Consider the following 24105-nt stretch of genomic DNA (forward strand, 5'->3'; position numbering starts at 1 on the left):
TTTGAAATTGTGGTTATGAAAAGTAATTTCCTACCAGGCCCTTGTACTTCATGTGCTGAAGAAAGCCTTCGCCTGCTTTTGATTGAGACTTTTCCCATTTTATTGAGCAGTGGCGATCCCAGCTCCAGCTGAATTTCATGGCATAAGAAAGGAGCAATGAGCATTTGATGAAAGCAGATAATAAAATGCATCAATTGTGTCAGCACCTCGTTGCCGTCACATCTGGCTTACTGTCAGGGTCCCATTAGATTCCTGTGGTTTTATGTGCCAAAAATAATATGCTCTGTAGTTAATGGAACCAGGATATTTGCAGTTTGATTAAAAAAAATCATCTTATTTTCTTTCAGATCCTTGTCAGGCTTAAGTTCCATCTCTGAGCTGCCATGTCTCTTGAAAATTTTACGACTGAGAGATCAATTGCTCTTTTGATCGTTTTTTTCTTTTCTTACAGTGATTCCAGCAGTCTCAGCAGCACTGATGCGGGTTTGTTTACCAATGATGAGGGACGACAAGGTACTGAAGTGCTGTTTTTTATCTCTTTGCAAAAACATCTTCATTTTAAAGTTGCGCTTATTACAAGTTACCGCAGAAGTTGATGACTGCCATCCATTTGCTGTACACACGCTGCTTAGTGGACTGGCTCTGGGTCTTTTGTATATTAGGAAGGGTATCCTAGTAATCAATGACGTCCAAAAACTAGTATGTGGAGCCACTAATATTAAGGCAGGATTACCTTCCTTGAGAAAGCTTTGCAGACCTCAGGCTTTTCAATTTTGTCTTTTTTAAGGCAACTTCACACGACAGTGGTTCTCATTCTCCCCGATTCCAAACGTATTTAATACTGTTTAAGCATTAATAAAGGTGGATTTGCAAGTCATTTGTCATTTTTATTCAGCTGTGACATTTATTCATCCTACCCAGTTTGTGAGTAATTAGATGATTTTCGTGAATTCAGTGTTGTAAACCGTTAAACAGTAATGTCTTACGACTTGGATCTTTTCCACCTTTGAAATTTTCTGAAGCTTTTCACAGTTTCGTATGGCATTATTTTGAAACCACCTGTTCTGAAAGAAAATATGAAAATCCTTGTAATGGGGCAGGAGGTATACATACAAATACTTGTCACAAATGTTATCTTCCTTTCTTGAGAATCTTGAGAGGAAAGCAGTAAGTTCTAGGGGAAAAAACAAAATATTTCTTTAAATTATAAGTAGTTTAAGGATGTGATGGAAACAAGGACAACATAATACGTGCCCCAAGCATGTTTTTCTTAATCTGTTCATCCTCTTGGCAATACCAGTAAAGTAAATCAAATAATCCTTCTTTTTTGCTTACTTATAAGCCATTTGTCCCAGATAAATAGGTACATAACTATTTTAAAGGCTAGATTTTTCAAAGTTGAGACTTTGCTGAATTATGGTAGAACCTCGGGGCTGAGGATGAGCTTGACTACCTTGATAATATACCTAAATTCTTGTTAAAATATGTAAGTCTATCCAAAATTACATTGTAAATGTTGAATTCGGTAATGAAATAAAGTGAAAAAACTCTTTAAAAAGTAACATTTTGAGGGGCTGGCCCAGTGGCGCAGCAACTAAGTTTGCATGTTCTGCTTCGGCGGCCCAGGGTTTGCCAGTTTGGACACCGGGTGTGGACACAGCACTGCTTGGCAAGCCACGCTGTGGTAGGTGTCTCACATGTAAAGTAGAGGCAAATGGGCACTGATGTTAGCTCAGGGCCTGTCTTCCTCAGCAAAAAGAGGAGGATTGGCAGCAGATGTTAGCTCAGAGCTAATCTTCCTCAAAAAAAAAAAAAAACGTTTTGACAAGCCTATCAATCTTTGAAAAGCACTGAGTGACTTGGAATAATATGCTAGTGTTTGTTGTGAGCTTATTGTATTTCACATTGCTAAGTGCTTTTTTGCATTTAATTTACTTTAAGTTCTTATTTATTTCTTAAAACAACACACAGATTCCCTTTCTTTTTCTTTTTTTTAGGTGGTGAAATCTAGGCTAATAGAGTTGAAGTAACTTCCCCCCACCCTTACAAAAATACTGGAATTCTTATTGGTTTATCTCACTTCAGAGTCCAAGTTCTTAATCCTTAGCTGTTTGATTTCCCTATTAAGAACAAAGTTGTGGGGGTCGGCCTGGTGGCACAGCAGTTGAGTTCACACGCTCCTCTTCGGTGGCCCGGGATTCCCCAGTTCGGATCCCTGGGGTGGACATGGTATCGCTTGTCAAGCCATGCTGTGGCAGGCGTCCCACATATAAAGTAGAGGAAGATGGGCATGGATATTAGCTCAGGACCAGTCTTCCTCAGCAAAAAGAGGGGGATTGACGGCAGATGTTAGCTAGGGCTAATCTTCCTCAAAAAAATAAAGTTGTGTATCACATCAAAAATAAAATAACCTCATTTTTCTGTAATAATGTTGTCTTAATTGGAATTAAGATCCTGGGTACTCATTTTCAAGTGACTTTCTTTTCTTGTGCTTATACTTGATCTGTGAAATTTTCATGTGACTCTCAGTAACAGTACTGATATTGATATGCTTTGAATTGTGCTTGTTTTGTAAGTTAATTTTTATTAAATCCTTAATTGAAATAAACTGGTGACTTTGGGTTTCCAAAGGCTTTAAATTTTTCACTCCCTCCTAATTTGAGATACGGATGTTCCACAATAAAATGGTTTTCAGTTGAAGCTTAAGGGTTTTTGTAGTTTACATTTAAAAATGTCTGTAGTAAGATTTGGGAAATCAACACTCTCTTTCTCTAAAGAGAAGTATATGGCAGTTGCGATGACCCTCTTAGAAACCAGAATTAGTAGTTTTCCTAAGAATTGTGAAGACTTTAATAAATCTTGGATCATATTGAAAATGCTATTTGTCTCTTATTTTTAAAAGCCATCTGCTTCCTTCTGTATTTTGGTCTCTTTATACATCTCTTTATTGTTCGTTTTTTTTAAATATAAAATACTGTTGATTCACACCCAGGGCACATTTCAAATTCAGTTTCAAATTGATCATTATTCCACGGCTATACTCATGGATGTTCCCAAAAGTCAAACATAACAGTGAAAAGTGGTCTTTTCTAAAAAATGTCTTGCTTGTGGTAGTCCATAGTTTCTTCGTAAACTCCATGGTATTGTCACTTTTCATTTAAAATCAACTTTTTCACAACTATTTCTTAATGAACTTAATCAGATTAATTTCCTTTAGTCACATCTGTTCATGATTGTTTCCTCTTCTACACTCCATACAAATCATGAAATTAAGCTAATTATATACCATTATCAGCTGCAAAGAACATGCTACAGTTTCATACCTTTTAATTCCCAGCAGGAGACTAACGCTTGTTTTTCCTTAATGTGGGAAGGGTAGTAACTTAAATGGATTTCCCTACAGTTTTTGCCAAAGGATTAACCAGTTTGTTATTGTTTTTCACATTTTTAAATTCCTTCTAAAACATAACATTTTGTTTTTGTCGATGGCAGTTCTTGGTATAGTCTTAAAAAACATTTCCTAAGTGAAGCTATGTTGTAGAATAAAAAGTTTTCTTTCTAGATTATATATATGATTGCCAGATAAAATACAGAATCCCTGGTTAAATTTCAATTTCAGATGAATTACAAATTACTTTTTAGTATATCTCATGGAGTTTTTGGATATACTTGTACTAAAAACTTTTTATAAGTGCTACATATTAAAAATTATATGAATTTTGTTTATATATAATTCAAATTTGATTGCTGTCTTGTATTTTTTAAATCTAAATGTGACCACTCTGTACATTTGGATGATAAAATTGAATCTTGGGGGGATGTCTTGTCTTTGCACAGGTGACGATGAGCAGAGTGACTGGTTTTATGAAAAGGAATCCGGTGGAGCGTGTGGCATCACTGGAGTCATCCCCTGGTGGGAAAAGGAAGATCCCACTGAGCTAGACAAAAATTTACCAGATCCTGTCTTTGAAAGTATCTTAACTGGTTCCTTCCCCCTTATGTCACATCCGGGAAGAAGAGGTCAGTAGCATTGCCTGACTGGTGGATACCGTGGGCTTGTAGTCAGTCTATTTGTGGAAAGAGGATAGGCTGAAATGGAAAGGACAGAATCTGAACACAAGATGCTGTACAGAAACATGTGGAGTAGCAACTCAGCTACTGCGTTTACCATGCTTTCACATTATTAGAAAGGTTGACTTGCTTTCTTGCTAGGCCCATCGTGGAAATGTTGAAATGATGTAAAGGTAAATAGGGAGGAAAGAAAAGCTCTACATAATACTCTAATACTTAAATAATCAATAGTTATGTCCTGTCCACATTAGAACCCTACTAGGCGTTGCTTCAGATCTCGTAAGTGTGAGTTTTGCCTTTTCCTCACAACTATTCTAGATCTTTCTCTCCTCCAACTTACTTTGAATTCTGAATTGATAGGATCTTATTCTATGCTTCAATGATCATAGAATCTCCTAAATTGAATACTTTGATTTTCCAGGTTTCCAAGCTCGACTCAGTCGCCTTCATGGAATGCCTTCTAAGAACATTAAAAAATCTGGAGGGACCCCAACTTCAATGGTAGGCATGCTTTTTTTTGTTTAATTGTCATGTTTGGAAATGTATCCATTTCTATGGAATAAAAAGCCACATCCTCATCCTTTATTCATATTCTAATGTTATACTGAAAAATAATCCATTTTTTTGTAGGCTGCACACTGGACCAGTGAGATTCCCCTATAAACCAAATCTTCTAATGCTAATAAATTAGTTACGTTTTGAACATCTGGGGAATGACATTCGAGGGAACCTGGCTCCTGTCCTCTTCCCCTGGAGGAATATCATTGAAGTGAGAGCCTCTTTGATGAAAAGATGGGGCTGGTTTTGCTGGAGGACTGGTATTCTTCCTTTAGGCAGAAGTGAACCTGGTTGGGGGCGCTTTCTAGGGGTCTAGGTTGGCCCAGGGTAGGTAGAAACTACTGTAAATTTTATATATTTTTCCTCTTTTATGATTTTTTTTTACATTGAAACCATTTATGTATCACTTGCTTTGCCAAAATGCTAACGAAAGCTGGAAAATTAAGAACTTCCAGATCTCACTTAAGTATTCCTTCATGTTGATATTGTGACTCACTAAGAACTAATTTTTACATATCTGACTGTTGTAAATAAAAAACGTGATGCATTGATGAACATTTATGGTTCAATTTTAGAGAAATCTTATATAACCAGCGTTATTTAAAATATTTGCATTTTACTCAGGGTATTTTAACAAGGGCTACGATGAGTAGTAAAGGTTGATAATCTTTGCTAGAGTTTGTATTTTGTTCAAGTTTGCCTTCTACTTGGATAATCTGCTCTGTATTGCAAACCTATTGTATTTTATAGTATAGTTTTCATTGTACTGCAAAAATTACCCTAGTTTTGAACTAGCCACAATGATAACTAGTCTGTGCTAGTAGGATCATTGACTATTACCTTTTAAATTACCTGCTTTGTCTGATACCTGAAACCAAGCAAAAGTATCATTTTGGTTTAGAGCTTTTTGAAATCATGTGAAAGCTGGCATTTCAGCAAATATTGTATGACTCTAAATCATATTGTCATGTTTAAAAGTGAGAGCTGCTTGCACATCTTTAGAATGGCAGACCATGTGTGTCACTGTGAGTGTCAGAAATACTTGCATGGGCTCCTTTTCACCAAGCAGAGGGAAAAATGTAACATTTCTATTGAGACACTGTGCTACATTGAGGCCATTTGAATTCAAAATGGTTATATTAAAATGATTGATATTTTTATTAAGTTTCGATACTTGATGAAAACTGTGATTAATACATGTATTTTTCTATTATTGTATGGATTAATTGTGAACTCAGCATTTAATGGCTAACTTAAATATGGTGATCAGAAAAGAAACTCAAAGTTGACATTTCCTTTACCTAAAGTTATTATAATCTGAAAGATTTCAGCAAATGTACTAATGAAGAATGTATGATATCTTTTAGATTGCTTGTCTAAACTGGAGAGATTAATAAAGTGCAACTTTGAGTCTCTTTCCCTTTGCATATTTTAAGTGATATTTTACAGGTACAATAATATGGTGTTTGGTGATTGTAAGTAAGCTTTTTTGTGCTATGTCCTTTGGAGTGAAAATTCATGAATTTTTTCCTGCATTACATAAATGCTTTTATTTTATTTTGTATAATGATTGTCTTTTAGATCTGAATAAGTCCCTTTCAAACCTTGGCCCGTGAACTTTGCCTTACCAGTCGTGAATCTAGATGAATGCTCTCCAGTTCTTGGTTCAGTTTTAGCTTTTTTTCTTTTTGGTTCACTGCCTGCTTGAGCATAGCTGGGATTTGTAGCCCATTTTCTGGGCTTATTGCAATCTCACTGTGGTATTTTATAGAAGCTATTACAACTGATAGGCTAGCTTCATGGTATTGATGATACATGGCTTAACCATAGTAAGAGCTGCCTTCCCTCTCTAAATTGTAAAAAGGTGATTAAGTTTCACTTGATGGAGATATACTGTGTATGTGTGTTTATCATGGACCTAGTGCATTAGGCCATAAACTGTTCTCCTGGTCTACCTTTTTTTGTATTCAAAATTTTACTGAAGATAATGGGCTCCTTCAGGTTTTTTTCTTTCAATCTTGAATTGTCCTTGTTTGGATTTTTAAGTACTGTAATCTTTTTCTTTTCAATAAAGTATCTGACTTGGGCAAGAAAGGTAAGACTTCCAATCTGTGCTGATATTTTTAAATTCCTATGCTGAGTTGTTGTGGTGGTGGTGGTGGTGGTGGTGGTGGCGGCTCATGCTGTCCGTATTCTATGTAATAATCTAGTTTTAAAAATCGTAATCTCACAAAACAGTCATAAACAGTACCTATGGCATCCAATAGTAAGAAATGAAATTTAATTCCTTAGACTTTCACATTGGAAAGTCAGATTGCTTTTAAGAGAGATTCATTTTCTAAGCGAAGTCAAACACATGTAGTTGCACCCCATTAGACAGAATAGCGCAACGGGATTCTTTTTCTTAAGCAGATGAATGATGGCTGCACAAATAGAATGATGATCTTTGAAGGAAATGACAGAAGAAGAATCTTTTACTGAAATATTAATGTAAACATTTTTTGGAGGAAAAGTTTTTAACTGGAATTTTTATTATTCGCCTTAGTTGTGTTCTATAAAATCCCCATGAATGTTAATTAGCCAATACTGAACCATTGCTCCTAAGGGAAATACAGGGTTAGGTTCCTGTGAGCCTCTGGTCACATTTTCTTTAATCACGCAGTGCATAACCTTGTTTTCTGTAATGTTTGTGTTTAAAAACACCTTATTTAATATATATCATTGATTCATTCATGGTGAACTCATGGCCATTGGTGGTGAACTCATGCCTGAACAAAGCTTATCCAACACATGTGTTTTCTCCATAAGGCACATCAGTCACCAGCCTTCTTGTGCTTAGGGACTCTAGACAGTACTGCAGCATTGTGCTTGGGGGCCATTCTGTCACCAAGAAAAATGTGGAAAACGCGGCACTGAATTAACCACAAAAAGGAACTTGTTTACAGTATGAGAGCTGAAACAAGATGGCAGAGTGTTGCCGTATTTGACCTCAGCGGGAATGCGCGTGTGCAACAGGTGACCTAGATTTTTCCCCGCTCTGCTCACGTCCGTGAATGACCAGGGAAGCACTCTGAGTACTGATTTGGGGTTACAAATTTTAGCAAGTATGCAAATTTGCAAATGTGGAACCTGCAGATAGGAATGAGGATCGACTCTATTTTCATAGAGAGTCAAGTCACATTGTAGAAAACATAGGTTTTAAAGTCAGACCTTTGTGAATCCTTACTCTGGTTCTTCTTTTTCACTTATAATGAAATTTGAACCTCATTTTCTTTTTCTGTTAAATAGAGACAATAATTACTTGGCAGAAGTGTTATCAGGATTAAATGAGATTGTATTTACATAATGGGCCTAGCACCATCTCTGTCACATAGTCTATATTAAATAAATCATAGTTACTGTTATTATTAGGTATATTAAACACAGAAGCTCATGATTCAGAGAACGTTTGTATCATAGGTCAAAGTGCAGAATTTTAGACTTTAAAACTTTTCTGTTCATATTTTATATATAGTATGCCTTATAGTTAATATTTAAAGTGCTTTATATTACAGCCTTTTATGTTTCTTTTATACCTCATTTATATTTGAGCTGGCCCTCGTCTTTAATATGGTCTGTGAAGAATTATTTTGAATGAATTTTACACTGACAGCCACTGCATTAAATCTCAAAACTTAATTGCAAACTAAGAAACACTTCTCCCTCCCTCCCAGTCATTAAGTTATTCATTTGTAGAAAAACCATACTGTTTAGGAGGTTTTGGTTCAGAGTTAACTGATTTTTAAAAATAATTTTGTCCATGTACATGAGGAGTGAATGCAGACAGAGTCCTGAGAATTTAATGTTGAGAAGAATCAACTATTGCTGTCCTTCTGTTAAAATAAAGCATCAGTTTATTAGAGCTCAACTATTTAGACTTTAATATTCACCCCTTTTAGGAAAATTAAGCAAATTATAATTCCAAGGGATATCCTGCGGCCATTATCCAGTAGATTCAGTTGTATGAATTTCCTGTATTTCCGGAATTGGTGCATCAAGTACAATTCAGAATAATAATCCTCAGAATAATGATCCAGCCCACAATCAGTCTTGGGATACTGAACTTCAAAAGTGAATCCAAGTTCCCTGACTTAAGTGTAGCATTTCAGTTAGCCTAGGACATCTGACCCCTACGCCTCCTAATTAATCAACGATTTCTGTAGGTGATATTTTTTTTTCATTCTTTTTTCTTAAACTATGGTCTTTCAACAGGTCTAACGTTATGCTAAGTTAGCATTCAAACTGAGTCATCTATTGAAAGTCCAGGAAATAAATGGCTCCATTTAAAATATACTTCCTGAAATCCAACATAAATATTACATAAGAAATTGTACATAAGGGTTACAGGGTTCTGTCTAAAAGTTTTATAATTGTTTCAGTCCATCTTTTTGTATGCTTGGAATGAGAACAACTATGGCAGGGATGGTGGTGGTGGTTATTCTGTCAAAGAAAATGAATCTGATTTAATTGACTTTTATTTATACGTTTATCAAGTTTAAATATCTGAAAAAAATGTGAACATCAATCCCTAATCTAAATTGGCACGCTGTACAAGTAAACATACTGTTTATATTCAATTCTACAGTAGCTTGAATCTGTTTGGAATCTTGAGTCAGTCCGTTCTGTAAGAGAAAAGGAATGTTCTATGCTTTTTCTCCTTCTATGAAGTCATGGAAGACTAGATTTCATGAGTGGCATATTGATCATGATAATCTTAGAATAGTGATTTACTTTGTATGCTTGCTCATCGTTTGTTTTATTGTTTCTAAGGATACTAGAGTAGGAATATTTAGTCTGATTTAGAGCCTTTTACAACAGAAGGGCCGTCTTAAATGGATTTGATTTAAATAAACTACATAAACTTTTCTCTTAGACTAGTCTAAGATAAAGGAGAAATTTTATAATAGAAAACAAATCTAAAATGATTTTTAAAAATACAGCATATGTCCCCAACTGTAATTTGATTATGTGGTAACTAATATTTCTCAATGGAATTTAATAACTCAATGCTTATTTATAATCTCTATGAATAGATATTTGTTTGTATCTTTAAAGCATTTTTGGATATTTTGCAGAATACAACAGAATATATATTTAGAAATTTTTATATCCTAAATATATGTTGTATCATATATATTCTAATCTATCACTATGTATGTTAATAATTTAGTTTTTATCTTACCTTGAAGTCAGCTTGAGATCCAGATTTCACACTAGAAACTGACATTTTTTTCTTAGAACTTATTTTGAGATAAAGTGGATTTTGTATCATAGAAAATTACAGCTTAATAGAATTAAATATTTCTTTCACAAAAGACATTTTAATAGTATCTCTTGTTTGATTTAAAATTCTGTATTTTGATGTCACTATTCACAACTTTATATTTTATATCATATAAATATAATATCCATAATTGATATGTGAAAATATGAATCTAATAATTTTTCATTCTGTTCCACTAAAAATAGTATCAATATTGATATTTAGTCTTATTTAAATATTACCCTTTATTAAAAGTGGAATAGATATATACAAATTTACATAGTACAGATATATGGTTATATATTTATTCATTCAACAAGTATTTGAATGCTTATTCTTTTCTCCATATTTAGTCTTAAACATTTTTTGCAAAAATTGGATAAGCATATGTTCAAATTTGGTATTTTATTACTATCAAATTTGGCCACATATACTTTTTTCCCCAAATATTTAAGATATTTGTAGTTGCTTCTCTGATAACTTAGGTACTAGAATTGGCTTGACTTCATATATTGTCATTTGTGTTTGTGATGCTTCAGAAATCTGGAACCTAGTGAAGAGAATGTTCGCAATGATAGCAAACATTTATAACAATGCTTATAAATGTTTTCTAAGTGCTGTTTATATATTTTAATTCATTTAATCCTATTAACATCCCTATAATGTAGGTTAACATTTATAACTTGGACATTTTTAATTTTTTTTCCTTTGGTAAGCCAAAATTAATGCAGTCTGGAAGTTTCTTCATTGATTGTCATGTTGCTAATAAACATTAATAAATTCTCTTCATAAAATAGTCTTCATTCCTGGTTACAAAATGCTATTGGAAGTGTGAGTTATTTTGAAATACCCACAGTATACTTTGCTGTCTGGAATAGGGAGCACAGTCAAGGTGTGTGCCATAATAAAAATGATAATTAAAATGTTTTACTGCTCCCATCAGATTAATCACTAGAACCAAATCCTCCATTCCAATCCTTTTCTTTGTTTCTCAGGTGGTTTATAGTACATCCTTCTTGATCTTTAACATCATCCAGTTCTGGTCTGCTTTCTTGCTTTCTGTTTCAGACTGTTCTCCCTGCTTGCGCTCCGTGGTTCCCCATTATCCCTCCAGGCTTGTACAGTGTGCCTTGTAGTTAGCACATTCCTACTTCGGTTCAACTGTGATGATATCCTCTGTATTTCTCTTGCTTCTTTCCTCCCCTTTCTAATGGAACTTGGCAAAATTCTGGGTAGACTTGACACAGGAGGACGATCTTATAGCTGGGACTTCAGATATCAGTCGGAGCTCCCTAACTCATGGGGGATGGAATCGGCAGACAGAAGTTTGGATGGGCAAGGCTTAAGTGTGAAACAGCATGGAGTGTTCGAGAAACTGTGAATCCAGTCTTGCTGAAGTATAAGGTACGCTTGTGTGGAGGAGCATGCAGGAGACAGGGTTCAGTTGGCAAAGTAGGCGGGAGTTAGATTATTTTGGACTTTGTGGTTCATGGGCATGCATGTGAACTGATATAATCTCTCGGGAGGAGGAGGGGGTTAAGGTGATCAGATCTGTCTTTTGAAAGATCACATGAATAGTTATAGAGGATGTGTTGGGTGCTTACAAGTTAAGACTATCAGGTGTCCCCTACCTATTCCCCTAGTAGGCGGTATCCACAGTAGGCTGAATCCCTATATTTTACTGGACCTGATATTCTGATTGACTTTCGGGTAGTATCCTTTCATTCATACGTACTTATTGAGAGTCTCTACCATATGCTAGCTACTCTTCTAGGCTTTGGGGAATACAGTGGTGAACAAGGCAGATAAGGTTCCCTGGAGCTTATATTTTAGTGAGTAAAAATAAACTTGGTTGGGCGCTGGCCCCGTGGCCAAGTGGTTAAGTTCCCGCCCTCTGCTCGTTGGTTCGAATCCTGGGCGCGGACATGGCACGGCTCATCAAACCACGCTGAGGTGGCGTCCCACATGCCACAACTAGAAGGACCCACAACGAAGAATATACAACTGTGTACTGGGGGGCTTTGGGGAGAAAAAGGAAAAAATGAAATCTTTAAAAAAATAAAATAAAAATAAACTTGGTTGGGGGAGGAGGGTAAGTAAATAAAAATGACCATGGAGAAAATTAAACAGGGTAATGTGATAAAGAATTATAGGACATGAAGGTGATTGGAGAGAATGGGATCTGCAGGCTGGAATTGTGTTCAGCCGTGGCAGATCTAGTGCCTTTCTCCTCTTTGACCTTACAACAACGTGGGGAAAGAAACAAAGGTGTACATTACTCACACCTGTTCATTCAAGAGCTTGGAATAGATCCTAGACATCTCTCCTGATTCCTGACCAAGTTGACCATAGCTTTTCAATGTCACTGTACATGGGCCCACAAATGGCAAAAGAATGTCACTTTTGTTTACAAAGTATAGCATTACTGCTGGTACTTTTGAATTCTTTTTTTGCTGAAAGATAATTTGCAGGTGCCAAATATTTATATAGTGCTTTGATTTTACCCTTTAGATTTAATCATAATGTATGTTCTGAAATTTAATATTGTAATAGCTGTTCTGCTTTCATGGCTGCTTAAATATTGTGCAGGGGAACCAGTCTTTCTATTGCATTTTTAAAATTGGACAAAATGCTGTGCTCTCTTTATTTTTTACAGTGTGGTACCTGCATACAAATTCTTAGGTCATCCCCTTTATTAGTAAAGAAAAGCTTTGTTGTAAGATTGATTTTCTTCTTTTTTGAGGAAATGATCTATGAACTTTTCAACAAATCTCCTTAAGAACATTGAATTTGCAAAAATTTGAAGTTTTTAAAAAAATACTTCTTAGAAGGATTATGCTTATCATTTAAAAACTTTTCTTCTCTTTGGTATCCTAAGAAACCTCTGAAATATGTTCTAAAATACTCTTTTTTTTTTTAGAAATTAAGGCTGTAGATTGGTAACCATTTGACTCCATAGATGGAGACTAAAGACCCCTTTTCCTTATTGCTCTTTGAAATGGTGGTGACATTGCCAGAGTCCCCATTATTTTTCCTTTTTTTTCTTTTCAGCAAAACCGGGGAAATAGAAATGCTGCAAACATTTCACTTTCTTCGAAGCTTCGACTCTGGTTTTCTGCCTTTTATGTTGCTGATAGAATTATTCTGATGGTCTGTAAAACTCGCTTTTCTAATTTGCCTTTAGATATGCCAGATACCTCATATCAGAAAAGTTCAGAATCAGTGATGGGTAGAACACTTCCAAATAATATTTAACAAGCGCTTTCTCTGTTGAAGTCACCTGCACATCCTCCAACTGAAGGTCAATTTGAACAACTGAGAATTCACAAAGAAGTCATATAAATAAAAGGGGTTCCCTTTACTATAGTTTGCAAATGCCAACCAGATGTTTGTTGCCTGTCATCCGGGCAAGGGGATTCTGACAAACCAGCGATAGGTGCCAACAGGTATTTATAGATATTTTAAGCCAATAGAACTTAAAAATTGTTGTTGTTAAAATCATAATTGTCTAAAATATTGACCAGTACTTAAGGGAGGAATAAAGTAGAAGTTTACTGATTTCTTTATATACCTACGAAGTGATGATTTGTGCCGTTAACTGCATAGCATCTTCCTCTTGGAACTTCATATTTACATCTGATGGCTGGTTATAGACAGCTCACCATTATAGGGTTCGAGGTCAATACAGTTCTGAACTTGCAAGCGTGTTTAGGTGGCAGTATAATTCTAGTCATATTTAATAATGTGTACTTGGTCTTTTTGAGGTCTTTCAGATTTTTATAGATTTTGAGGTATATGGTCTAGAAATACTCCTTTGAAAACTACTTAGTCTTTAAAAACTAAGCAGTTATTTGATTTCATCTCATTCTATTTCATTTACATATATCTTTGATAGATGCTTCTAATGTTTTGATCCAGAAAAATATTTTGAAGGAGTATTTTGTGTCATTTGTTGGATGAATAAGAATACATTACATTTGTCTCAGAAACTTGATGTGTGGCTTAATTGTGTTTTCAGGCATAGATTTCTTGGTTCTGTTGTATGCACGTGTAATGAGGGCTTATGATGTCTTCAGTGTGGGAAGGGCTGGGAATACAAAATGAGCCAGATATGTCTTTGTCTTCAAGTACTTTACAGTTTGATGAGTAAAAATTAATTGGGAAAGACAGAGAGAGAAAAGAGACCTAGCATTTGTTAAAGAAGCACTGAACCTAAGTGGTTTTTCATTCCTCAGTTTAAATTTTAGTTTTGTGTGTTATCTTTGTCTTCCTCCACTCTTTCTACATCTACGCATCTGAATCTGATTTTTCTTTATCTGTCATATTAGCCTCTTCTTTCCAGTTTCGTCTGTCACTGCCCTAGGGTAGTTACTCATAACCTTACATTTTGATAGGACACAAGTCTTCTCCCTGGTCTGTCTTTCTTCCAGTCTTCCTGCCTCTAATCCATATCGCATGTAACTCCAAGTAAACAGTTTATAAAAATGTGGTTAGCCAAAAAATACTTTCATAAAGTAGTTTACCGTAAAATCTGGGTGTGTTCCCTTCTGCCTTCTCTGCTCATGCATGACCTATGATTCTTCACTCCTTTCCAGATGGTCTTAGGTTCACATCACCCCCACCCCTCTTTCAGCTGTGCTATATTCTGCCACATTGACTCCTCCTATAGCTTTACTCACAGCAGTGCACCCATCTTCTCACTGTTAGGTGCGTGTCCTTCAAGAAACAGTTCAAGTTCTATACTTTTGCTTCAGAACCTTCCCCAACTCTTCACACTTCAAATCGCTCCTTCTTCTGAAATGGCATCACACTTGCCGTCTCTGCCATTCTTTCATTCATTGATGGGCACCCTTTCTGTTTTATACTGTTATTCATCTTCTTTTGTTTGAATTGTATCCCCAAGCACGTGGAGTACCCCAATGACAGAGTCCAGCTCCTAGCACATAGTATGTGCTTAATAATTTTTAAAGTCTTGATAGGGATTTACTGGGTATGACCCTATGTTTCTTAGGGACTTTTCCCCCACTTGTTATGTTGCCAGTGCAACCTTAAGTAACATTGTTTCCTACCAATATTAGTATCTAAGTTCTTCATTGTTTTTTTGTTTTGTTTTGTTTTGGTAAGGAAGATTGGCCCTAAACTAACATCTGTTGCCAATCTTCCTCTTTTTGCTTGAGGAAGATTATCCCTGAGCTAACATCCCTGCCAGTCTTGCTCTATTTTGTACATGGGTTGACCGCCACAGCATGGCTGGATGAGCCGTATGTAAGTCCACGCCTGGGATCTGAACCTGCAAACCCCGGGCCGCCAAAGTGGAACATGTGAACTTAACCACTACACCACTGGGCCAGCCCCTTCATTGTTTTTCATTTGTCCTTTTAATGTATTTCATGATGTGGTAGCAGAGAAGACTCCATTTGAGAGAGCACTAAAAAGCTGATTGGGGCCCGACCCAGTGGCGTAGTGGTTAAGTTTGTGAGCTCCGCTTCTGTGGCCCAGGGTTTGCTGATTCAGAGCCCGGGTGCGGACCTGCACACTGCTCATCAAGCCATGCTTGTGGTGGCATCCCACATAAAAAAATAGAGGAAGATTGGCACAGGTGTTAGCTCAGGGATGATCTTCCTCACCAAAAAAAAAGAGAGAGAGAGAAAGCTGATTGGGTACCTAGGTGCCGACATAAGGCTTGCTTACCTTTTGCTTGGAGAATCCTTAAATATTGCTATCCTAGGGATTTCCCTTTGAAATAATCTCATAAGTTATCTCCTGCCTCAGCGCATTTGGGGTGGGATGGGGCAGTGATGGAGTCCACTAGCCAGCATTCTGATTGCAAAGCAGAGGACGGGGCATTCGGTGTGCAGACTTTGACAAATTCTTCTAATTTTGGTAAGGGTGTATCATGTGGCCCAAAGATAGGACCCCTTTCTAGTTTAACATTTTTGTATAGTAAACTTTGAGCTTCTGCTGGGATCTAGGGTGGGGGTAGCAACGTAATATGAATGTGTGGCTGAGGACTGGGATCGGGGATCAACTTTTTTTTAAAAAATGGACTTTCCACCAATTCCCTGTTTAAGAGGTATCTGGATCCTCCAATTTCTGAACCTTTTTGGAGTCTGCTGTTTCCATCAGCTTACTTTTTATTTCCACGCTTTCCCTACCCCATTGCGCTAGAGAAAGCTGAGCAGGCGGCCGCACATCATTTGATTTTCATCTTCTTAGATTGTGACGACATATCTTGTCGGGTGGGATCTCCTTTCCTTTTCTCTTTGTCCTGGTGGAGTTAGACCTTTTTATTCTTTTATTGGCATTTGAGTGGGGCTTTGGGAGGGAGATGAAATAAACATATGATCAGTGGGTTATGTTTACTGGTAAGTCCTACCTAGTGCCCTCTTTTAATTTTCATTTTTTAAAAAAGTGATAGAGGGGGCTGGCCCTGTGGTGTAGTAGTTAAGTTCAGCACTGTCTGCTTCAGCAGGCTGGATTTACAGGTTCGAATCCCGGGCACAGACCTACACCACTCATCGGCCATGCTGTGATGGCGACGCACCTGGAAAGCAGAGGAGGAGCAGCACAGATGTTAGCTCAGGGTGAATCTTCCTCAGGAAAAAATAAAAAGTAATAGATACATCGGTTTTAAAAGTCAAATAGGACAAAAAGTATCCAGTGGAGAGTCTTTGCCCTATACCCAATTCCTCCCACACCCATCTGTGCAAATACAGCATCTGTCACTCTGTGCCTTGGTTTTTACCCTTTAAAAGAATGTCTGAGAGATTATACATTATACTTATTTTTTCATTCATTTGTTTGGTGGCATAATATTTCATTATAGTATATTATTAAATGGTTTATTTCTCATATGAGGTTTTATTTTATGTAACTAATATTAAAGGACAAATGTTTGATTGCTAGTAATTATGTTAGCTGACGTTTATTGAGTTATCATTATTTGCCCAGTGGTGTTCTAGTCTCTTTATGTATGTTAATTAATTTAATGTTCAAAAAAGGCCTACTGAGGTAAATATTATTCTTTCCATCTTATAAATGAGGAAACAGGGACAGATGGCTTAAATGACGTGTTCAAGGTCACAGCTAGTAACTGACAGTGTCAGGATTTAAAACTCTGACCCTGTGGCCCAGTCCTCAAGGAATTAACCATCAAGCTATACAGCCTCCCCTTCAAGGGTAAAAATGTATTTCCACGTAATTTTTGTTGTTTTGTTAGCAAGATTCTCCCTGAGCTAACATCCGTTGCCAGTCTTCCTCTTTTTTTCCTTGAGGAAGATTAGCCCTGAGCTAAGGTCTGTGCCAGTCTTCTCTACTTTGTATGTGAGATGCCTCCACAGCATGGCTGATGAGTGGTGGAGGTCTGCACCTGGGATCTGAACCCACGAACCCGGGCCGCCGAAGCAGAGCGTGTGGAACTTTGACCTCTCGGCCATGGGGCTGGCCCTCCACTTAATTTTTAATTTGTAAGAAATTAGATAAGCCTAATGGCCCACTAAAATAATACCTCTCAGTTTGGTCAATTTAATGAATATATTGGGCAGATCATTATTCTGCTTGATTGATCAAGTTAAATCTGTTGACTTGAATGTATGTTTTATTTTTCAATGTAATAGTTTTCATCATGTAGATATGCTGTCCATCCCTCCCGTCAGCTCTTCTCCTTCCACCTCACCTACGTTTTCTCTCCTATCCTTTGGTACCTGTTGATTTAACGTATTAGATCCTTGCTGACATTTAAATGTTTTCTTTCTCCAATTTTTTTGAAGGTAAATTTTTCTGTTACGTATCAATTAGATTTTCTTCATATCCAAAAAGGTTAGTGACAGCAATAAATATTTAAATAGCATTTAATATTTTGTAAAAAGCACCTTTACATCTCCATCCATCCTGTGATGTAAGTATTATTGTAATTCCCATTTTATGGATTCATGGTGATTTTTGAAGAGTGAGCTTCATTAAGAAGGATCAGGAGCCAGCCCGATGGCACAGCAGTTAAGTGCGCACTTTCCTCTTTGGCAGCCCGGGGTTTGCCAGTTTGGATCCCAGGTGCAGACATGGCACCGCTTGGCAAGCCATGCTGTGGCAGGTGTCTTACATATAAAGTAGAGGAAGATGGGCACGGATGTTAGCTCAGGGCCAGTCTTCCTCAGCAAAAAAGAGGAGGATTGGCAGCAGTTAGCTCAGGTCTAATCTTCCTCAAAAAGAAGGATCAGAGCCAGGTCTTTTGAACTCCAGACCTTTTTTACAAATGAAAATTTTCAGAAGTTATACTCTTTTCTATATTTTTAGCTAGAGCTACAGTGATTTTGCTTTTTTGAATACCTTTTGAAAATACCAGGAGGCTTGAAACTTAAATTTCTTATCAACTTGTAGAAGTTGTCCATTTCAAGTTTTGATTGGGTTCTTATTTTGAGGAAAGATTCAGGAGTTTTCATTGTTGAATTCTTAGTTTACCCTTTTAAATTGTTGCAAATTGTATTGAAGTAATTAATTTATGCTACAAGTTTGTCATTAGCCTTTTTCATATTTATTAATATCACTTTTCCCTAATCCTACTTCCTCATATAGCTTCTTAAAACACTAGTACATGCCCAACTTTTAGAATTGACTGTTTATAGGAAATACAAATTAATCTGATTCCTTGATTGAACGTAATCTCAGAGTCATCTTGTTTGCTCAACAAATTATTGTATGTATTATATATATTACTAACACATTATTAACACCTTATTGTATATATCATATCATATGTTTGTTATTGAAATGCCTTTACTTTCCATTGGAACGTTCCTTAAAGCTGCTGGCTGGCTAGCTGACTGAATGAATTTTCTTTCCTCTTATTTTTCCCAGCATATAACTCCCAGCTCCACAGTGTAGCACTGTGAAGGGCAAGAAGGGCAAAGCAGACACTTTATATATGAAAAAGGGGCCTTTACACACACACGCGCGCACACATACCCATGTGCGTACCCACACGCGTACGCACACGTTTCCTTCTTATTTTATTTCTGGTAGGTAATCCTTAATTTCATTTAGCCATTATGAGACTGTACACTTATTTTCACAACAATCCTAATCATAAACTTCGTTAAAAGTGAATTAAGATATGAATATGTATGAAGAAATTAGATGTTCTAACCATGAATATATGGCATCAATGTGTCTTGAGTGAATTACAGACGACTCATTTCTGGGCCATTTGTTTTATATATAGATTAAATATAGATAATTACTCATTTGACAGGTTACTTTATTACTTTGATGTATCTCAAAGTATTGCATGCAGTTGCAGTGTGATTGTTGGAATCATTTGGATTTATTAATAATCAAAAGTAACATTTCCTATAAATTAAAATTTAAAAACTGGAATCTGATTTTGTTTAAAGTCAGTTTTACTTCCGGTGGTTATTTTGATTTAAGAACAGAATATACTTTTCAGTTGTAGTTTTTAATTATTTTTAAGCTCACATGTTAAATATAAAAATATTTTATAATTGTGCTAAATTATACTTAGAAATATTAACTTCTGTAGATTAATCAGTTTATTTTTGTCTTGTGCCTCACTTGTATGGAAAAATTATGAATTAAGCTTATTTGTTGGGAGCAGATGTACGTCACAGGATGTACTAAACTTGGAAGTTATTTTTGCATTTATGAAGCACTTAGGGAAACATCTAGCACGTCTAGGTGTTCAATCATTGTTTTCCTATGTTACTCTAATACTTCGTCTTGCAATAGTATGTGGTTTAGTTGGATATGAAGTGGTTAAACTGCTTCGAAATTATTTGCACTCTCATTAAGATTCATTACCTGAGGGAACAAAATTAAAAGATTCTAATCAAGCGTCGTGTTTTAATCCCTATTTTTCATTTTATTTTGTTTTGTTTTTCAATAAGGATTCCACGTTTCTGGTTCAAAGGGGCCTTTACCTGCTCTTTTAGGTTATGCAGTTCTTTAGAAAAGCAGACCTATTCTGGCCGTGTAATGCCTTTTATTTAATTTTATAGGTTTTATGGTCTCATATATTAGAGATTGCCAAAAATATAGAAAAATTTTAGAGAACATTTTTGGATTTGATGGATTACCACTCTTGAAAGGGAAACAAAACACTAAATATTTCTAATCCCGCATTATTTACCGCATGGGTGGTTAAATGCTACTTTAAGCCTCATAAAATTAAAAGGGAGAAATCTGCCAACTGTAGCAGGAATTGAATTTAGGAAGAGTGGTACAGAGCCAAAATATTGCTACAGAATTAAATGTCAAAAATCTTCTTTAATAGTAGATATATAGTTCACAGTGCCTGGTTATGATTAATACATTTAATCTAAATCAGTGAAAGTTGCGCTCTCCTTTTCCATAAAATACAATAGGACACAAATCAGTTTTACTGTAGATGGATAACAATTGGAAAATAATGCATCTTCCCGCCCAATAAATTGTCAGTTATACCTTTTAACTAAAATCAATTCATCTTTCCAAAATTTATTGCGATTTCTAATAATAAATCTCCTCAAATGTTTATTCATTTGGTTTTTGATACATTTGTGCCACTTTTGCTATGGTCTAATGTTTTCTCTTTTGATTCATTGTAAATTAGAAAATCTATTTTGAGTCCGTTTTCTAGTTAAGAAGTTAAAATCTATAACCTAGCACCTTTTTCACTCTCCTTTGTACATTTTAATACCCTTGAACTTGAACTTAAATGCAATCCTGTAAATTCTTTTCAGAAGGAGATTAAAAGACTTTTCAATGTAACTTCTTGAGTAAGGGCCGGATTCATAAAACCAACACTTAGGAGGTTGTTAGATGATTGTTGTCGTAGATCCATTTTTCAATCAAAGAGGGGGGAGAGAAAGATACATGGGGTTGTGCCATCATCTCATGTCTGTGGTCGGTACAAAGAAGAGAAACACCCATTTGAATCAGGATCAGCTATTGATCATATTGGGAGCCTGCTTTTATTTTCTGTAGATAACAGTAACCCAAAAGTGGCATTAAAAAGAAGCACAAATAATCAGCTATATTCTGTGTCTTGCAGAGACATCTTCCCTTATTAATCTCCAGATACGCTTTTTAAATCTTTATCTGAATATTTTCAGATCGTTCTTTTTTAATGTATTCTAAGTGTGAAATCAGATTGGTTTTTCACACATACTGTTTTATTATGTAGTCATTATGTTTTTAATTTAATACATGGTAAATGAGCATTTCACATTCTTTATACTCTTAATATTACCATTAGACTTACATTTTTCAAATGTTGTATGGTGAACTGTAACTCTTGTCATTTTAATTTTGTACCTTTCTTCACTTACTCTGTAGTAGAGTCACATTGGTATTCCTTTTTCCCCACCTTTCCCTCCACATTATATATATATAAATATATAATTTTTAAATGAAGGTGAGAATCAGTTTACTTCCGTATAAATTTGATAAAAATGTGTTTGCGATCAACATGTTCTGGGAATTGGTGTTAAGCCTATACTTTTTATATCAACTAAAATTCTAAAATAGATTTTCAGAATGTATATTATTAGAAATGAAAATGGCATTAATTTGAATCAAACCTGTAATTCATTGCCACGTTTGTGTCTTTGCTAATATATAAGATGTCACATAATTGATCGAGCAGTTAAAAAAAGTAATTTTTATAACCAGAATAGCTGAAATAGAATTCATTAATTGGGCTAACTACACAGTGGAGAAAACGTGTTTGTAAGGCAAAGATCAGACCTGAATTACAGGTCTTACTTGTTCATCTAACAATAGTGCTTCTTTTTCTAAAGCTGTGAACTTACACTTCTTGTTGATATATGGATTTTTTAATATAAAGTATATTACTTTTTTGGAATTACTAAATTAATTTCTGTACTAATAAATTATAGGTTTTAATAAATTTAGCTAGCTGTAAAAACTTTAAAGTAATTTCTGACTTATGTGTACTTCCTAATTTGATTTTCCCGTTGCATTAAACATGGAAGTAAATCAAATCGTGCTCTCTGAAATAAAAAAAAATGATAACCCGAATTGCTTATGCCTTTCTTTTAAAAATGCTGATAATAGATTTTAGTGGTATTCCTCTGATGGCTTTGTAAGCATTGGTTAATGAAACAGAGTCAATTTGTTGCTTAAGTATTTAGAGTTTTTCTCTATTCATGTCAGTACTGAAGACTTCAACAATAACTGTAATGTCGCAGTTGTCACCTTTGCATGGTAGTATGCAATTTTCTGAAGCACAACAGGTTTGCCGTACCCACCTTTCAAGGGAGGAAGTTAGGGTTCTGAGAAGATAAGTAACTGACCTAACTACTAAGAGGCAGAGTGAGGGTCAGTCTCCTAATGCCTGGTCCAGGGTGCTTTTCTGTTTCCCCACCCTCCTCTCTCTCATCTTTCTAGTGGAATGTGAATTCATCCTAGAGACTGACATTTTGTTAATGTTTTTGACCATAGTTTTAGGAATCACCAGGTAAATTTTACAATTTTCAAGCAAAATGAATGTTTTTAAGGAGGTCAATTAGTAATCCATATATTTTTCCCCAATTCTCTAGTTCAATCTCTTGGGCATCAACATAGCCTAACTATTCTCCTTTTTTAGTCTTTCCTTCTCTACTTTCTTTCAAACCATCATCCACTCTTCTCAAACTCTGATGGGATCCTTGCAACCCTTTTGACTCTAACTGTAAATCTTTTAGTGCCTCCCCTTAGTTGACCAAATAAAATGTAAACTCCTTTTTTTCCTGTTCTAGGTCTTTGCTATTAGGACTTCAACTTACCTTTCCATCTTTATATCCTAATTCTCCCCAGTTGATGTGTCCTAAATATGTCTTGCCCTTTCCAGCTTCTGTCAGTTTGCTCCTTCTATTTTTACCATTTTGAAACATCGTACTTCATGTCAGTCTGTGGAAGTCTTGCCCCTTCATCAAAATGCCTCTTAGTTAAAAGCCTTATCTGAAAACTTCCCTACCGGCAGGCATCTCTCCTGACATTCGGAGGCCTCACCCCCATCACTTCATTACTCAGAGAACCATGTTTTAGCCACTTCTGGCATAGTGTAAGCAAAATGCATGGACCAAGAAATGAAAAGAACTTCTCTCAGATCCATGACTTACTGGCTGTGTGACCTCGGAGAAATCACTTTTTGAGTTTCTGGTTCCTCATCCCTAAAAGGGGGATAATAAAATATAAGATGAAGTAAGGTATATAATAGGACTTTGTGGACTATAAAGGAGCTATTCTTACTCATTTACTTCAGGAGTCCAAAGCTCAAATCCTTCAGGGGCCAGGCTGATGATGTGTGTATGTGTGTGAAGGAGCTTGGTGTTCAAGATGTAATTGCACACTAGAAAGAGCATCCTCTAGCTGAAGGCATTCAAACTCAAAACATTTTAGGATGCTATGATGGCCCAAAGGAAAAACAAATCCTCTTTACCAGGCAAATACCGTGCCACCTTGTGTTCATAATCTTTCTTATCCAAGCCTAAGCTGAGTAAAGCATCTTTGCCTTCCCACAAAACCTTGCATATTGCAGGTACTTAATGAGCTTTGAGAGGGTAAGTGAATAAGTGAATGACTTAAGTGGTAAGTGAAGTTTAGATGTATAATCTGGGAAATGAGATGTTTGCATTTTTGTTTTGTTTTTGGTGAGTAAGATTGGCCCTGAGCTAATGTTTGTTGCCAATCTTCCTCTTTTTATTTGAGGAAGGTTGTTGCTGAGCTAACATCTGTGCCAATCTTCTTCTATTTTTGTGTGTGGGACACCGCCACAGCATGGCTTAATCAGCGATGGGTAGGTCTGTAACTAGGATCCGAACCCACAAATCCCCAGCTGCCAAAGCGGAGCGCACAAACTTCACTCTACCACTGGGCTGACCCTGGAATGTTTGCATTTAAAACTATTTTCCTGATCAGCAAGCAGGAGTTATAAAAAATGGCATTATATGGACCATAATTTCTCTTTGTTCCTCTAGTGAAAACTTTCTGTGTATATGCTGTGCACATTTTTGCCTTAACTCCTTTTCAAATACCGTTGACCGCAGAAGCACTATTTTAGTTAATTGAGAATTCAGGCATTTTACTGTAAGGATGTTATTTTTCCTGTGCTCTTTGAATTAACAAGCTCTAGACTAAATAGGGCAGTAAGTGTGAGTCTAGTGTCTGTTCCATTCAGT

General features: G+C 36.0%; 1 protein-coding gene across 3 annotated transcripts in view; it reads left to right on the forward strand.

The window, feature by feature from the left end:
- GPATCH2 (G-patch domain containing 2) overlaps nt 1-24105 on the forward strand; it is a 221380-nt gene that overhangs the window by 15936 nt on the left and 181339 nt on the right. For 2 of the 3 annotated variants that reach the window (XM_001489520.7, XM_023632692.2), the window contains exons 3-5: nt 452-513; nt 3838-4020; nt 4493-4572. In XM_001489520.7, the coding sequence (XP_001489570.1) occupies nt 452-513; nt 3838-4020; nt 4493-4572 (325 nt within the window). Of the gene's footprint in view, nt 1-451; nt 514-3837; nt 4021-4492; nt 4573-4701; nt 6724-24105 lie in introns of those variants that run through there. The other variant, XM_014738072.3, reaches the window with a different exon arrangement.

The sequence above is a fragment of the Equus caballus genome, chromosome 30 (genome assembly GCF_041296265.1).
Source record: "Equus caballus isolate H_3958 breed thoroughbred chromosome 30, TB-T2T, whole genome shotgun sequence".
NCBI lineage: Eukaryota > Metazoa > Chordata > Mammalia > Perissodactyla > Equidae > Equus > Equus caballus.